Below are 18336 nucleotides of genomic sequence, written 5' to 3' on the forward strand. Positions count from 1 at the left end.
ACATTCCGAGAGGCCAACATTGACTCGGACCACTACCTAGTTGTAGCCAAGGTACCGCTACGGAAGTACTGTGAGATGATTCGACGTTAGACGACTACAATCGCAAGAGACTGCCATGTCCTTTTCCGATCGAGTCTCTAATAACCTCTTAAGGAGTCCTATGCTTCCTGCATTAAGCATTGAAAACCAGTGGCAACATTGCCTTGCAGCCATCAGAGATGCCGCCTCTGAAGTGCTAGGTTTCACACGGCCACCACAGCGAAACCCCTGGTTTGACGACGAATGCCGGCAAGCGCACGCAGCGAAACAAGAGGGATACAAAACGGCGCTGCACAAAAGGACTAGAGCTGCTCGTGAGCTCTTCGAGCAGAAGAGGAGAGAGGAACACCGGCTTCTTAGATGAAAAAAAAGAGAGCATGAGAAGCGTGCGATCGAGGAGATAGAGGGATGTCACAACAGGAATGAGGTTCGTAACGAACCGAATCCTGTAAAGACGATCAGACGAACATCGTAGTAGAACCGCAGTCGATGCTGAGAATATGGAAAGATCACTTCTCCAAATTATATAACGGCGATGACGAACCGATTTCCTCTGTAAGGGAGATAGAACCACTCAACCTCGTCGACGCAGATCAACAATTCCGCCTACCCGACCTTGACGAAGTGAAGATAGCTATATCTAAACTTAAGTCAAACAAAGCTGCTGGAGCTGACGGCATCACTACTGAACTATTCAAAGCAGCAGGCGATGACTTGGTAGGGAGCATGCATCAACTCATCTGCAAAATATGGTCGGAAGAAAGCATGCCCGATGAGTGGAATCTCAGCATGTGTGCCCGATACATAAAAAAGGAGACCCTTTAAACAACGCCAACTACAGGTGCATTAGTCTCCTTAATATTGCGTATAAGATCCTCTCTGCCGTATTATGTGAAGGTCTGAAGCCATTCGTCAACAACCTGATTGGTCCTTATCAGTGTGGCTTCAGACCAGGAAAGTCCAATATCGACCAAATATTCACACTACGGCAGATCTTGGAAAAAACCCAGGAACTTCAAATCGATGCTGACCATCTCTTTATCGATTTTAAAGCCGCGAATGACAGCATCTATCAGGAAGAGCTCTACCGAGCAATGTTTAGTTTTGGCATCCCTGTCAAACTCATCCGTTTGTGCAGAATGACGATGGAGAATGCACGCTGCTCTATCAAGGTCGGAAAAGATCTTACCGATTCATTTGATGTCAAAAAAGGTTTTAGACAAGGCGATGCACTGTCATGCGACTTCTTCAACATTGTTCTGGAAAGAATTGTGCAAAACTCAACAGGCAACACTAGAGGCACAATCTTCCGAAGGTCCAACCAATTACTCGGATACGCAGATGATATTGACATAGTTGGAAGATCAAAGCGTGATGTCAGTGGAGCCTTTTTTGAGCATTGCGACGGAAGCAAAGAAGATGGGTTTAGTGGTCAATGACGACAAGACCAAGTATATGCTGTCATCAAAAAACGACACTGAACAACGACGTCTTGGACAAAACGTCACCATGGACAGCTATAACTTTGAGGTAGTTAAGGACTTTGTCTACTTACTGGTTAGCAGAATTAAAGTCCAACGGCTTAGATGGCTAGGTCATGTAGAGCGGATGGACATCAACGCTCCAGCCCGGAAGGTCTTCGAATCCAATCCCGAGGGACGGCGCAGTAGAGGAAGACCGCGACTCAGGTGGCGCACTCAGGTGGGAGAGGACCTCAACCAACTTGGCGTGCGAAACTGGAGACAGCTAGCTAGGGACCGAGCTGGCTAAAGACGCTTGTTGGTTGAGGCTCAGGTCCGTCCCGGACTGTAGCGCCACCTTAAGTAAGTAAGCACATATATACATGCATTCATAATAGTACGTTAAATATAAGTGTCAATTATTATAAATTACAAAAAAATATATAATGTCTCAGAGCGTGAATTGAATATGATATACCATCTCATATATTAAGAGACAGATTTTGAGGCTATTGCATTAGGTCATTACAGTAAAGTTAAGGTGATATTAAAAACAAATTTTTCAACAAGAACGTATCGGTCTTCAAAATGCATACAAGCAATCACGTGATGATTAAATAAACCAAAGATTTAATAACACTACCTGCCAAGTTTATGAAATTATGGTAAAGAAATCTTAATTATTGAATGGTAATTTATCTTGTCAATAAATTTAATTTTACATATATAGAACCACTCTTTGTATTTTTATTTACTTAAGTAAATCAATTTGAATTTCAAAAAATCAAGTATTTTATTCAATATTATTAATTTTTTTATAAACTTCTCTTAAAAATCTGTTATCAACGATGAAAAAGCTTTTGAAATTAAAAAAAAAACGTTCTTAAATAATAAATATATTATTTTGATTAATTATTTATTTTATTTTATTTGAATATATTGATATGATGGATATTGAGTAGTAATCTAGAACTCAATTGTACCTTCAATTAGCTCCTTTTTTCTCTGTACTGCTCCCCACCTTCATAAACCTTTCGTGTGAACCAACCCCATACATTTTTGATGGTACTGAAATCGTTAGAGTACAGTGGCCTCTTTATCTGCTGTATATGTTGACCTTGCAGCCACGTTGTATAAAACTGTACCAGATGTATGAATCGGTGCATCGTCCTTCTAAAAAATAATCGGGAGCTGTCCAAAATTAACCTATATCTGAAGTAAGGCTGTGTCCAAAATTGTTTTGTAGTAGGCTGCCGTCATTTTAGAGTTTACATAAACAAGATATGAGACCCCATACCATAACTCGCTCCCTTGTGTCTACTATGGCGTTCTAAGACTAGCTTTTCATTTCTTAAATCATATAAGTACGGTTCATCCACGCTGGACTTGTTTTGATCTGAAAGGAACACTTTTCAGCAATCTTTTCATTAGATGCTACCATCAAAATTCGACGCTTAGGAAATTGAGTCGTTATAGCTTACGCTCATTGCATAATAGAGTTTTCGTTTGCAGCTTCAGGCTCTTCAGGTTCCTAGCATTTTTGATGAATCGATTCATAGTCATTCGGATCACTTCTAATCCATTTTCATGTCTGATCTTATTCAGATAGTGTGTGTTGAATGGAAGGCTTTTCTAATGATTTTATTTTTACTTTTCAATATAACAACGGTTTTTTTAGATAGTTTATAACTACCTTTGGGCTTCTGTTAATTTTCTGAGCTACATAGCGATAAGAAAGGCCTTTCTCATGATAAACCTCTATTTTACCCATTTCCATTTTACAATGATTTTTTTCGACTTATTTAAACGATAAAAAAATAAGAAGAAAACTGTTATCACTTCGCAATAGATTTTCGATGCTTAAACTTACAGGCTTTTCCCTTTCCATCCTTGACAACAGTACTCGCCCACAGAAATGGTTGCGAGTTGTCAGTCACTAGGCCCTAGTTCTCAAACGGACTGTTGCGCCACCAACTTTATAAGGCTTACAAACTCTTTTTTTGTGAAGATAGACGAAATTGGCTTTACAACTTCCGTTTATTTTGGGAAATTCTTTAAAGTTCTCTTACCTTGTCTTTAAATACATATATATTTCCTTATTAACAGATCAAAGAAGTATTAAAAATAGTTTAAGTGTTATGATATCTGATTTAAAAACTTAATTTCACAACATCGAAAAAAATTAATTGTTTGGACCATTTTTCTCGCAATCGTCGCCACCTACTTTCCTTCATTAGTATGCAGCCAAAGAGTTTGTACCGCTTTCTTGATCTGTGCCAAACAGATGATGAGTTGAAGTATTAAATTATAGACATTTTTTCAACGGTTGCCTAAGGGTTTAAAATTGTATCGGTTGCTGGTTTGCCCGGGAGGGAAGCACACGCATCCGCTTCTGGATTTCAAACTTATTCTATAAAGCTCTGCAGATGTGTTTCTAAAGTTTTTCTACAAATACACAAAAAATTAGCTTTATATGTAAATAATGTACTTATTTATAATTCATCGTGTTCTTTTTTAAAAAAAAGCTACAGATATATTTCTTAGTAATGATGTGCATGTATATGTTAAGTACCGTGCACGGGGATTTATTTATATATTTCTTAGAATTATTAATAACAGATAAACAACGTCACAGAGCAATCACCGAGCTTTTGTAATTGTAAAAAGAGGGTGGGATTCGAACCACGCTGAAACTTCACATTCCGTCTGTCAATTTGTCTTGCTTAAAAGGGTTTGTAAGTTTGCGTGTTATCAGTTTAATTATTCTAAAATATTTTAAAATAACCTACAATATTTTGCATATGATGAAATATTTTAATTTCAAAATCAATTTTTGCTGACGAGAAAAGTCTTTATATCTAATATAAACAAAAACAAATTAGATGAATGCAATAAACTTTTATTCAATGTTTTCTATTATACACGAGATATTGATATACATCAATTTTTACCAATTTTGCGTACTATTTTTTGTAGATTTTAATTTTGTATGAAAAAACTGACTATGATGAACTGATTATTATAAAAAAATACTAAATGTTGAAAACAATATTTTTTTAATAAAATAAAATTTATTTGAAGCCTATTTCTAAATTTTTGAAAAGATATTTGAGTCGAAAATCAATTTTTACGAACTTTTATTAATTTTTGTAAGGTATTTATTTTCTGTCAATTAGATTTTGCTCAAAATTTTACTGAATATTTTACAATATTTCTCATATGATAAAATTAGTTTAAAGCCACTATCTCAAAGATTTGAAAAGATATTTGAGTCGAAAATCTATTTTTACTAACTTTGACATTTCTCGACGTTTTAATTCAAGGTCCATAGAGTCGAAATAAAAGATTTTTAGAAAGCTGTCTGTGCGTTCGTGTGTACGTACGTTCGTACGTTCGTGACGTTTTTTTCGTCGTCCATAGCTCAAGAACCAGAAGAGATATCGACTTCAAATAAATGTTGTTATACAGATAAAGAGGCAGAAATATGCAGAAAGGGCTCTCAAAAAAACTGCGTAAGTGGTTTTCTTACCGTAGCAATTTAAAAAAACGTGAAATGTTTGTTAACCCTAAATATCTTACGAACCAAAAACGCTAGAGACTTGAATTAAATTTTATATAGTAAACTGGTAGCGTGATACGAAATAAATATAAAACAGTTCTTTTATAAATCACAAAAAACTGAAAAAAAATTTGTCACCTCGAAAATTTTACGAATATAAAACGATTTCATCTCCTAAACAATTTCGTGCAACGAAAAATAACATTTTAAACATAACGTTTTGAGAAAAATCTAATGGACAGTTTTTTTTTTAATGAAATCCTAAAAAAAAAACACTACTCAAAGTTAGTAAAAATTGAATTTCGACGGAAATATCTTTTCAAAACTATTGTTGTCAACATTCAGTAAAATTTTGACAAAAATTGAATTGACATTTTTTTTATAAAAAATAAAAACCTAAAAAAAACATTACTCAAAGTTGGTAAAAATTGAATTTCGACGGAAATTTTTTTTTTCAAAAATTTGAGATTGTGGCTTCCAACTAATTTCACTTATAAGAAACATTGTTTCAACATTAGGAAAAATTTTAAGAAAAATCGAATTGACAGTTTTTTTACAAAAAAGAAAAAAAAAATTATAAAAGTTGGTAAAAAAATTTCTTTGAGTAATGTTCTTTTAGGTTTATATTTTTTATTTAAAAAACTCTCAATTCGATTCTTCTCAAAATTTTAGCAAATATTAAAAACGTTATTTTTCGTTGCAAAAAATTGTTTTGGAGATAAAATCGTTTTTTATTCGTTAAATTTTCGAGGTTTTTTAGTTTTTTGATGTATAAAAAAACGTTGAGATTTTTTCCAAAAATATATTTGTTTGGTATCACGTTAAAATACATAATATAAAATAATTTAACTCAAGTTTCTAGTGTTCGCGAAATATTTGTATTTAACCAAAATTGTCACCCTTTTTTTAAACTGCTATGGTAAAAAAACCAAAACAAAATTTATTTGAAAAAAATATCGCGAACGTACGGACGTATAAACGTACACACACACGCACAGACATCTTTCAAAAAATCTTTTATTTCAACTCTTTGTCAATCCGATAAATCGGACCATTTATTTATTTTGTCGAAGGTCTCATAATAATATAATCAAATTTCTGCAAAAAGTTTCATTGAACCTTTAGAGTCTTCAAGATAAAGAAAGTGGCAGAGACTACTTCAAGCAGTTATGGAATAAGAAACCACAAAATTACTTTTGGGGTTAATATTATCAACTATATAGGTTTTTCTTTATTTATTCTTTCTTATAAAATCAGATGTGTCAAATATGATCTTTTTACTCGCACTACTGTTTACACCTTACACTTTGCCTCTATATGCAAGGTACTAGTTAAGTATCTAATCTATGGCTGCTTACAATAAATAAAATATTACCCTAAGTTCAAATATGTGAAAACGAAACAAAATATAAACAATAAAATATAAAATAAAGAATAAAGGCTCGAAGATCTAAAGTAGTGCATTGAATTTTCTATCAAATGACACTTCATGTTTTTTTCTTTTGTCTTGCTATTTACGAAATAATTTTAAGTAATGATTCAAATACAAAATTTTAATTAACACACATACAGTCCCCGGCCATATTATTAGACGCACTTTAGATTTCATGCAAAATCTTAACTTCCATCTTTTTCAATCAAGTTCATCATTGTAATGCATTTAAATTATTTTGTATGCAGAATATAAACTCCTTCCTAGAAATAAAGCAACAGATTAGAAGAACTATTTTTTTAAATTAATATTTTCAGTTTTTTTGTTGTAATTTTTTTCAATATTTTGTTAAACCTCTTTCTGCTTTAATAAGAGCCTCGATTCTGCGGTGCATACTGTCAATGCATGATTGCCTATTTCCTGCATTTGTGGGTGGTGATTCCACTCGTGAATTACTCTTTCAATAAGTGACCGCATCTTTAGCTATTTCCCTCCTCATCAGCCCCCACACGTTTTCAATTGGGTTCATATCAGGGCTGTTTCCCGGCCAGTCTAATAGAGGGATGTTTTCTTTCCTCGAATAAGTTTTTATGGACCGGGCTGTGCGGCATGAAGCTCCGTCTTGCATACAAATTTAACCATTCTTGAACGTTAAAAATATGGCGTATAATCTAATAATTATAAAAATTCTGCAGTGCGTCTAATAATATGACCAGGTACTGTACGCGTTCAAGTTATTACTAATTTTTTTTTTTTAATTTCCAATGGCTTGGTTATATTACCACATGTGTATATGGCTTTAGCCTTATGCCATACGAGCAAATGAATTTAATCTACCTTTAATTTTTACTTTATTTTTTTATCAAGTTTGTTGATAATTTCTACGTGCTGCACAATGCGATAGTCCACTTAAAGATATATACAAAAAATAAACAAACATTGGTTTATGTTATTGTTTGTGATAAGAAAAAGCGGTACGTCATTATGAGATTGGATGAAATTCAGAATAAAATTATGCGAAGGCAAAGGCTAATTAAACGCGATACAGATTTTTTCGAAGACTGGAAGGCACAAACTTAACATTCGATATCTGATTTTGCAATAATGATTTTATGCAACATATACATATAACTTATGACATTTTCGACACTCTCAATTAACAATTTCAAGGTGGAAGCGTAGTGTACTGAACACGAACATTTTTTAGGATCGATGTCCTTAAAAATTACTTTTCGACCTCGCTTTACTCAACAAAGTTTTGCGTTCAATTCATTGTACATTTCAAGTAATGAATTTCACAACTCATTGGTTTTGTCTTATTTGAACATTCAACCGAATCGACACTGCAAATTATTAATTTCGAACCTGTGTCTGTCCCTTCAACTTCTTTTTCACATTGCTACACGAAATTAAGATTTGGACTTAAGCTTTGGAAAGATAAACCAAGCATGCAAAGGTTTTCGACTTCGATGTTATAAAAAACAACAAGTTATAAGCTTTATCTAAAGTCAGTATACAATCTTGTTTTTAATGCAAAAAGCTTTTACTGCAACTCAATCGTGGGCGGAATTCGAAACTTAAATCAGTGTTAATCTTTCCGTTGGAGATCAAGATCGGTCTTTTTTTAATGCAGATTCGATCTACTCGTATGTACAAGACTATGAAGGTTTTTCAATATAACATCTAAAATTACATAGAGCTTCACGGTTAAATGATTTAGAAAAGTACAAAAATCGGCAAAACTACAAAAATATCAAACATCAAACAAATAGATTGTTGTTTTCCATGGTGTGTTATCATATTATTATAAGATATGTATATTAAAGGAGTACTTCAATAGAAAAAAAGTTGAAAAATTGAATTTCATCAAATAATTTATATAATAATAATTGAAGTACCCCTAAAAATTTAAATCTAACTTTGAATCATGTTTCTGATACATTATACAGAAAAAAAAAAACAAAAAACTTAATTTTTGTGTTATGTTGCTCGTGCCAATTTAATACTTTATTATGAGTGATGTATAATTATAGTCAATTTTAAATATTAACCGATAATTATTAAGAACATATAAACAATTTGTGCTGTGCATTTGAATATTTTCGTAAAAAAAATCTTCATTGAATTAACCAATTTAGAGTCACGTATGAAGATACCTCCTTTAAAATCATGAAAGATTCTTAAACATTAATTGTTATTTTAAAATAATATACGAAAAGATACTCCTACTGGTGGTTAAATAAACATTCTTGAACTTTGTAACTCAAAAGTAGAAGGTCATGTATTCTAAAAAAAATCTAAAAATATGCAAATCTAGGAATCATAGCAATGAAAACATATCTAATCTAGTTTATTTATTTGCTTGGCTGTAAAAGATACCACCAAAGGTGAAAATAAAATAATTCATGAATTTTTTTGATCGAATCGACGCGACGCAGCGCCAGCGGTTAATCCTAAGTATCGTGTTCACCTATTGGCTTTTTTGTTCAAAAAGCATTGAAAAAAAAGGGGGACTATACTGGAATATTTATTTTGGTACTATATAATTATATGACACCTTTATTATTGTAGGGTAATTTCTTGATTTGACGTCTGATGGAATCCAAATCAAAACGTTAAGCAAAAATTTAAGAAAAGTCATTATCTTCTTTATGAACTAGTGATGCTTTTGTTCTTAGTTCACAAGGTAAAATATTATCTAAGAACCCTTTAAAATAATATTGAGTTGAATAAGTTTGGAATATGTGTTATATTGTTCATGTTAGGGGGCGGTTATAGTTATCAGTAAATTCATCAGTTAAAATTGAAATAGCAGGAATCTGACATGTTTTCCTAAAGGATTTTACTGATAACAACGCCTTAAAAAAGAATCAAAAGTATCTAAGATATGAATTAGTTGTTGGAAAAATTATTATATTAATCGCAGGAACGAATGCATGCTCAGAAAAAAAGTATCTCTTTGTTTCGGTCACCTTAAGCAGTTCCCCTCTACCTACCTGACAACTTAATGCATCTTCCACTACATAATAGTTTTAATAGTAATTTTCATTTATATACTGCCCATAATTTTCTAAAGATAACATAAAGCGGAAATTTTTGCAAGACCTTTGGTATTCCGTAGATAGGTGAATTACATATTAGAGGATGGACAGTTTTAATTTTTATTTTATATTAACTAAGTGACTAATAAAAAAGTTTCATGACAGAGAATGAAGGTATTTGGCAAATATTAAATTGCACGAGTGAAAATAGATTAGGGTACCACTTAGCAAATATTCCCAAATAACTGTGGGGTCAACCAAAACGTACACCTACATTATCAGCAAAGTCTTACGATAAGAATTCATATAATACAGGCAGATGGGAGTCGAAACATTAGACGACATAAAACCAGAAACTCGACAATCCAGCAGTAGTACAGAGAACAGTCAAGTCAGTAACACTACGTTTCTTCTACAGACAAGATCGATTAGTTATACAAACAACATGCCCATTGAAGACTCAAATCGCACGACCAGCAAATGGCTTCGACTTGAATTTAGCTTGAATTTACTTAATCATATTTTCATCGGATTCGTAACAATATATATGAGCTGGATGTGTATTAACTTGGATTTAAAAAAGACAGCGTTGCATGCATGGCTTTGCACGTTGGGGGTACGTATTACACAGGTGTTTAGGGATAGTGATATATATAACTTTCTTTTTGTTCTTTTCATTTTAGTTCAACTTTTTAATGGCAGAGGGATTAATGACACATTATAATGGAAATGTCATGTTGTTTTACTATTCGAGGAAGACAAAAACCACAATTCACTGGGTTCTTCAAGCCTTGGGTGGCAGTCTTGGGATTGTGGGTGCACTTTTGAAAATTATTGAAAAACCCGTGCATTTTACAACCATCCATGGAAAAGTTGGTAGGTTTAGACTTTTATATAGTAAAAACAATACTCAATCAAACTCTTTCCTTAATTAATTTATTTTTGATAAATCTAACTTAAGGCTTAGCTGCTATGATCATTTGTGGTTTGAGTATGCTTACTGGACTGAGTGCTCTCTATTCTCAAAGTTTGAAACGTCTACTTCAACCGCTCTTAAATAAAAGCGTTCACAACTTTTTGGGCATATCTGGATTTGTTTTGGCGATGGTTGCTCAATATTACGGATATGAGACGAGATTTTTCATGTTCCAAACCGATGATAGTTTCCGAACTATGATGCAAGTTGTTACAATATTTTCGATTATTTGCTGCTGCTTAGGACCTTTAAAGGCTCTTTGGGAAAAGTGTAAAAATATCAAAGAAAGTTATCAATAGGTGTGAAATAGTAAATAATTTAATTCAAGTTATAACGACAGAAATAATTTAATTTTCAAACCCATTTGCAAAGTAATAGAATTAGAATTAGAATTAGAATTTAGAATTAGAAACATTTTATTCATTCATTTTTTCATTTCCAACTTAAAACTAGTACAATAGCAAGTGTATACAAAAAAAAAGGAATAAATAATAGCTATCATTCTTTAACTTGAAAGTTAGTATTGAATGATACATTGTGATTTAATTTTAATTTTACAATAATTAGAAACTGTTGTGGGGTGACAATCAGCAATACAAATAATAAAACAATGGTTCAATGAGTTAAGTAAATCAATAAATATTTTAAAGATAGTATAACTGAATATAAAAAGAGTAGGTATATACATACATTCATAGGTAATAAATAATTCATCATAAAATTCATTCAAAAATAACAACAAAATGGTACATTTTTTATGATTAAAATAAAATGTTCATAATTAATTTAGAGTGCAATAGGCTAAGATGATTAGCGTTACATGCAAATGTCGTTGTTAATTTCCAACTAAGTCGAAGTTTTTGTAGCAATACTAAAAGTGTAAAAAGTCGCTTTCAAAATTGCCGCATTTTCTTTGTTTTTATGTTTTCCAGAGAAACAAACATTGTTCTAATCTAAAAAGCTCAATTTAGTCATTTAGTGTTTCTTTAAAAATTCAACATCAGCTAGTTATTTCTGTAGGTGATTTCAAATGAAAATTGTCGGTTTAATGTTCTCATCTGTGATAATATTTGAATGAATAAACAAACAAAATCAATGAAATATTAAATTATTTCTATATATAAGAGTGAAATAGCTCTATTTATCGATTTATCGAATTGATCGTTTTTGAATGTTATTTATCGCAAATCACCTTAACCGATCCCACACCAGAAGCGATTAAATGAGATAACAATTATGAAATCATTTGCTGGTAATTTTACATAAACACAAATCTTTTATCAGGTTTAATAATGGAGACCTTTATGAATTAAGGCAAGATATTCATATTAAAGAAATAATATATTATATATGACGGGAAAACATACATATACATATGTATGGGATCGGGTAAAAATTCTGGCTTCAAAATTCTGCTTTTCAGAATTCTGCTTTTTTAACGAAAATTCTGCTTTTCAAAATTCTGCTTTTTTTGTCTGGTTTACAAAATTCTGCTTATCAAAATTCTGCTTTTTAAAATTCTGCTTTTCAAAATTCTGGAAATTTATATTTAAACAAAATTCTGCTAATACTGCTTTTTTTTTAATAGTACATTTATTAACGGAAAAGTCAATTTAACATGGTTTTTGTTTCAATTTTAACAAAAAAAATAAAAATTTCGTCTTTTAATAATTATAAACAATAATTGATAATAGAGCAAAAATACCAACATCAAAAACAGCAAAAATTAATTGCGTCTAAACATCTCGCGCAAGCGAGAGGATAATTTTACAAAATTCTGGAAATAATAAAATAAAGCGCGCGCTTTTTAACATTTTCCAAACCTTATTTTTATTATTTCCAGAATTTTGTAAAACAGAATTTTGAAAAACAGAATTTTGAAAAGCATAATTTTGAAAAACAGAATTCTGAAAAGCAGAATTTTGAAAGCAGAATTTTGAGAAGCAGAATTTTGAAAGCAGAATTTTGACAAAAGAATTTTGACCCCGGCCGAATTTTGACCCCAACCCATATGTATGTATAACTTTTTAATGCACCTTATGTAATTAGGTAACTATGTTTCCTAATATTAGATGTCACAATTAACGATCGGAATTTATACTATTATAATTATTCATGACGAGGCATTTGTGGGTTTGATCATTGAAATACAGAATTAAAAGCATTTACATTTTTTTCTTTTGTCCTCTTTCTACAATATACTTTACGAAAAAAAATCGGGGCAGTAAGGACAAACAAATTGCTGATCAATAACACGCTCAAACCGTTTAACGTGGGCAGAAATTGATCTCTTGATTGATTTAGGTTTTAGCTCGTCGAACCACTATTACGTTAGTCTAAAAGTTCTTGTAGCAGTGACGATACAAACATTTTTTTGTATATCTAATTTACAGGCACTCAAGGGGTTAGTACCCTTTATATGTTTATATTTAAACACAGTGCGAGCATAAGGAAAATAGAGAAGGATTTAAAAGGAGATACCGGTGCACATTGCTCTTAAAGTTCTGAACATCAAAATGGGAGGGAAAAACAGAGTTGGTTAAACCTTTCCACATTCTCGATGTGCGATTTAAGAAAGAATCTCTATACTTAACAGTACTCAAGGGGATATATTAGCCTTATTATGTAGACACAGTGTGAGCACCAGGAAAGGGAGAGAGGGGTTGAAAGGAGATGTCGGTGCACATTGGTTTTGAATTCCTGAATATTGCAATAGCTGGGAAAGACAGAGTGTGGCAATGCATTCCACATTCGCATAGTACGGCTAAAGAACGAGTCTCTGTACTTGACAGTACGACCGAAGATGGGCTTGAGGGTATATTGATGAGCATTCCTAGAAGAGCGAGTATTACGGTTGAACTGTTTAAGGGGAGGAATGCAACTGGCTATTTCTCTAGAGCATAACCCATTAAAATAACGGTAAAACAGGCTGAGACAAGAAACTTTTCTTCGATGTTTAAGTGACGTAAATGATCTTATGGTGGTAATATCACCAATCAATCTAAATGCTCTACGTTCAATACTATCCAAGAGGCTTAAGTAAGTTGTAGGAGCACCGGCCCAGATATGGGAGTTATATAAGTCTTGTAAATAACAGCCAGATCATAGGGGGAGAAAAACTTCTTCGCCTTAGAAAACCCAAACATCTTGCGGCATTTTTGGCGACATCGCGTATGTGATCGTTCCACAAAAGGTGGTTGGTGATACACATACCAAGAATATCCAGATGTTCAGTTTCCTCGATGCAAGTGCCATTTATGGATAATGGCAGGGGGGGTATATTTCGCATTAACGATACAAGACAGCATTGCGTTTTCGAAGCATTAAATTCCACGCGGTTTCTTATTCCCCATTGTACAATGCTGTTTAGTTCGGAATTTAATGAGCTTATCATATTTTGTCGTTGCAGTTCCACATCCGAAGAAGAGGGGTGTGAATCTGAAAACGAATATGAAAAGCTAAGAGTACTATCGTCAGCGAAACAATGTATTGGATTAGATGTTGCAGACAGGAGATCATTAATAAAAATGAGAAAGAGTATTGGAGATAGAACAGAGCCCTGGGGCACACCAGCATTTATTTTGTGGTTTTCAGACTTGAATCCATCCAATACAACTTGTATTGAACGATTCAAAAGGTAATTACTAATCCAATGAAGGAGGGATTCATGCAAACCGAAAGCACGCATTTTCGATAAGAGAGCCTGATGCCAAACCCTATCAAATGCTCTTGAAATATCTAGTGCAATAATCTTACTTTCTCCAAAACTATGTAAAGATTTGTTCCACTGTTCGGTGAGATGAACCATGAGATCACCAGTGGACCTATTGCTACGAAAGCCATACTGTCGGTCATTAAGAAGCTTCCGTTCTTCAAGATATTTCTTGAGCTGATAATAAATCGATAATTAGACGGTGAGGAAGATTCGCCTTTTTTGGGAATAGGCTGGACAAATGCGGTTTTCCATCCGCTCGGAACGAGACCTGAGGAGTAGTACAGATGAAAAAGCTTACGCAGTGGTTTTGCCAGCGATGAAGAACACCTCTTCAGAACAATAGCGGGGATACCATCCGGACCAGCAGGCAGATTTGTGTATGTTAAGATCTTTTAGGACTCTCGCTACAGTACGAGTGCGAAAAAAGATTTGCCCCATAGAATCATTAACTCGCTCAAGTACAGGCGGAGTCATAACACTCACTGGCAGAGTTGAATTGGCAGCGAACTGCCTAGCAAAGAGATCTGCTTTCTCTAAAGAGCTAACAAATGGAGTGTCAAATTGAGCTCAAGGGTAAACTGATGAGCATTCCTGTAAGTGCGAGTATTACGGTTGAATCATTTAAGGGGTGGAATGCAACTGTCTAGTTCGACAGAACATTGTTTGTAAAAATATCGATAAAACAACTAAAGGTATGAAACATTGTGGCGGTGTTCTAGCGATGTAAATGTTCCTATTATAGTTCTATCGCCTATTATTTTTAAGCCCTTTTTGTATTCTATCCAAGAGATTTAAACTTGTTTTAGGGGCACCTGCCCAGATATGCGAATTTAATTCAAGCTTTGTACAGATGAAAGCTTTGTAAATTACAGCCAGATCACAAGGGGTGAAAAATTTCTTGCACCATCGGAGAAATCCTAAGCACCTGACAGCATTTTTGGCAATATTAAATATATGATCATTTCATAAAAGGTGATCTGTGATACACTTACCAAGTTATTAGTTTCTTGGATGCATGTGCCACTCATGGATAGTGACATCGGGGGTAGGTTACTCTTTAACGACAGGAAACAGCATTGAGTTTTTGAAGCATTAAATTCTACACTGCTTTTGATTCACCATTGTACAATGCTGTCAAGATAAGAATTTAATAAGCTTATCATACGCTGCCGTTTAAGTTCTACAACCGAAGGACAAGGATGTGAATCTAGAAACGAGTATGAGAAGCTGAGGGTACTGTCGTCGGCGAAACAGGTTAGTGGATTAGGATTGGCACACATAAGATCAATTATGACTATAAGAAAGAGAGTCGGAGACAAAACGGAGCCCTGGGGAACACCAGCATTTATTTTATAAATTTCAGACTTGGAACCATCAGATACAACTTGTATTGAACGGTTAGAAAGGTAATTTCTAATCCAACGAAAAAGAGATTCATCAAAACCAAAAGCACGCTTTTGAAATATCAAGTGCAATAATATTACTTTCTCCAAAACGATTTGAAGATTCGTTCCACTGTTCGGTGAGGGAAGTGAGTGCTATTAGACGATAGTTAGAGAGAGAGGACGATTCACCTTTTTTAGGGACAGGCTTTACAAATTCTATTTTCCATCTGCTCGGAAAGAGACCTGTAGAGTAGGAAAGATGGAAAAGTTTACGAAGTGGTTTTGCCAGCGATGAAGAACACCTCTTCAGAACAATTGGCTAGATACTATCCGGGCCAGTGGATTTGTGTATGTCAAGGTCTTTCAGTACTCTTGCAACTGCACGAGTGCGAAAGAAGATTCGTCCCATAGAATCATTTACGCTTTTAAGAACAGGAGGACTCATGACACTTTCCGGTAGCGTCGAATTAACAGCAAACTGTGGGAGTGTCATTGTGGACGAGCGTTGAAACCGAGGATGACGAGGTGTTTGGTACGTTTTTACAAATGACCAGAAATTGTTACTACCTTTGGGACATTGTAGTATTTTTGCCTTAATTTCTGATCATGCAAAAATTTGGTTCGACGAATATGACAAGTACATGTCTTTCTAGCTTGTTTGCACTTATTCCGGTTTTCCTCAGTTGGGTTGGCTTTGTAACAACGGAAACTTACATCTCTGATCCTAATAACCTCTTTACAGCTCGAATCAAACATTGAGTTCTCTTTGGGTTTGATAAATTTTACCCTGTTCGGGATAAAATTTCTCATTCCACAAAGAAGGAAATTTGTAATTATATCTGCGCTGGAATTTACGTCACTATCGAAGAAGCATAGTGACCAATTAAAGTTCCTGAAGAATTCAATGAGACCGTCCCAGTTGGCTTTCTCATATTGCCAAACGGTTCTCGTAGTTTTTTCTTTAACTGTTTTTTTTTAGAAATTTGAATTTGCAGATACGGTACAATGGTCTGATATGCCTAGAGGCGGTAATACACTGATTGTGTATTTATTAGGGTCTCAGCTTATCGACAAGCTGAGATAATTGATTTAACTCAGCAAAGATCTCAACATACCTTCCTTCGGGTGTTGACTGGTCAGAATAACGAAGCCAATAAGAATTGTGTACATTGAAATCGCCTGCAGTGACGATTTCAGTGTGAGAATAATGGGCAGCAGTTCTTTGAATGGAGTCAGACAGAGCATCAAATTCGTTAAAAGTTGAGTTCTGTCCAGATTTGGACTTCGATATAAGAATTATGTGTGGATAATGTGCTTATTTACCGTGAATTTTAACCACATGAAGTTAAAGTTTGTGTTAGAGCACAAACCATATTGTGGCTGAAGTTGGTATGCAACATCATACGGCTAATCCATGATGAGGAAAAAATAATGGCACTAAGTTATACCCATTTAGATTGAATTCCGAATGATCGGAATATTCACCTATTTGAGTTTCACTCAATGCCAAAACAGCTGGCATTTGGATGATAAATGTTGGGGAAGTATCAGGTATGGTTGTACGAAAATATCCTCACTGTGCAATGAACTATGTATGAGTAGGTGATGAGATATTTTCTTGTATAGGAAGATTGAAACCATTTTGTCAATTAATTTATTGTGGTGAAGGTAGACTTCTGTTGTCCAATTTACAATTATTAGACAATTCGAGCTGAGATTCTTAATACAACTTATGTGGATATTTTTGCCAGCTTTACTATGCTTATCTGATGGGTGTTTCGTTAATACGAAACTTTATAAAATGAATTTAAAATCTTAAATATTGAATTTAACTTTAAATTAAAATATATTTATATCAGTTAAAAAATTGCACCATTGTGAACTGAATTGTATGAATTGTTCCCTATCCGGCTATAGTTCATCAGCGATTACAAATTAAAAATAATATGAATCGCATTAAAACAGGTCTTGAGGAAAAAACTTTATCGTTAAATCCAATTGAATTAGAATGTCGATTAAATATTTTAAATTCATATATTGATCAATTGATGAATTTTCAGTCGGAAATAGAATCAGAAGATCGTGCTGATGATTCTCGCGGTGAATTGGAAGACATTTGCGTTGTTGCTAAAGCACTACTTATATCACATGTCAATAAAAGCCGAAAGTCGAGTGTAGTTGATTATTCATTGAGCAACCCACACCATTCACGACTTCCAAAAATGTCTTTGCCTACATTCAGTGGAAAGTACTCTGAATATAAAAATTTTATCAGCCTTTTAGAAATTTGGCAGACAACGATCCAATGCTTCCAGATATTGAAAAGTTCAATCATTTAATTTCCTGTTTATCAGTTGCAGCTTTAGGAACAGTTCAAGCTTTCCAAATTACAGAACAAAACTATCCAAAAGTATTAGCAAGTTTAAAAAAGTCTACGATAATAATTGTTTAATCTTTTTCACCAATGTTTTAACACTTTTCGAATTGAAAGACATTTCCAAACCATCCGCGTCCTCATTGCGAAGCATGATCGATACAGTGTCTGCAATTTATGATTCGCTACTTTCATTGGGTGATGAAAAGAATATAACAAACGCGATCATTATACATTTAGTTATGTCAAAGGTGGATGCAATCACTAGGTCAAAATGGGAAGAACAATTAGATTTCAATACTCTTCCTTTATGGAAAGATTGTGAAGAAGCTCTTAATAAAAGATATCAGCATCT

At 33.6% G+C, this 18336-nt stretch overlaps 2 protein-coding genes across 4 annotated transcripts in view; one reads left to right on the plus strand and one right to left on the minus strand.

The window, feature by feature from the left end:
• LOC129953996 (lysosomal alpha-mannosidase-like) overlaps nucleotides 1-18336 on the minus strand; it is a 424309-nt gene that overhangs the window by 139546 nt on the left and 266427 nt on the right. The gene's annotated exons all lie outside the window — the stretch shown is intronic.
• On the plus strand, nucleotides 8092-12636 carry LOC129954004 (transmembrane reductase CYB561D2-like). Of its 3 annotated transcripts, none has more exons than XM_056067594.1 (4): nucleotides 8092-8278; nucleotides 9697-10147; nucleotides 10215-10407; nucleotides 10493-12636. In XM_056067594.1, exons 2-4 carry the CDS (start codon nucleotides 9851-9853, stop codon nucleotides 10804-10806), a joined length of 804 nt encoding a protein of 267 aa, XP_055923569.1. In that variant the 5' UTR covers nucleotides 8092-8278; nucleotides 9697-9850; the 3' UTR covers nucleotides 10807-12636. The 3 variants fall into 3 exon arrangements, with proteins under 3 accessions (XP_055923569.1, XP_055923568.1, XP_055923570.1); XM_056067593.1 differs by having other exon boundaries at nucleotides 8093-8278; nucleotides 9847-10147; XM_056067595.1 differs by having other exon boundaries at nucleotides 8095-8278; nucleotides 9950-10147.

The sequence above is a fragment of the Eupeodes corollae genome, chromosome 1 (assembly GCF_945859685.1).
Source record: "Eupeodes corollae chromosome 1, idEupCoro1.1, whole genome shotgun sequence".
Taxonomy (NCBI): Eukaryota; Metazoa; Arthropoda; class Insecta; order Diptera; family Syrphidae; genus Eupeodes; species Eupeodes corollae.

Excerpts from the sequence above, each read along its gene's own strand:
- LOC129954004 (XM_056067594.1), top strand. The coding sequence starts at position 9,851 with ATGGGAGTCGAAACATTAGACGACATAAAACCAGAAACTCGACAATCC. Across the intron at positions 10,148-10,214 it reads CATGGCTTTGCACGTTGGGG|TTCAACTTTTTAATGGCAGA; the intron begins GTACGTATTACA and ends TTTTCATTTTAG. Across the intron at positions 10,408-10,492 it reads AACCATCCATGGAAAAGTTG|GCTTAGCTGCTATGATCATT; the intron begins GTAGGTTTAGAC and ends ATCTAACTTAAG.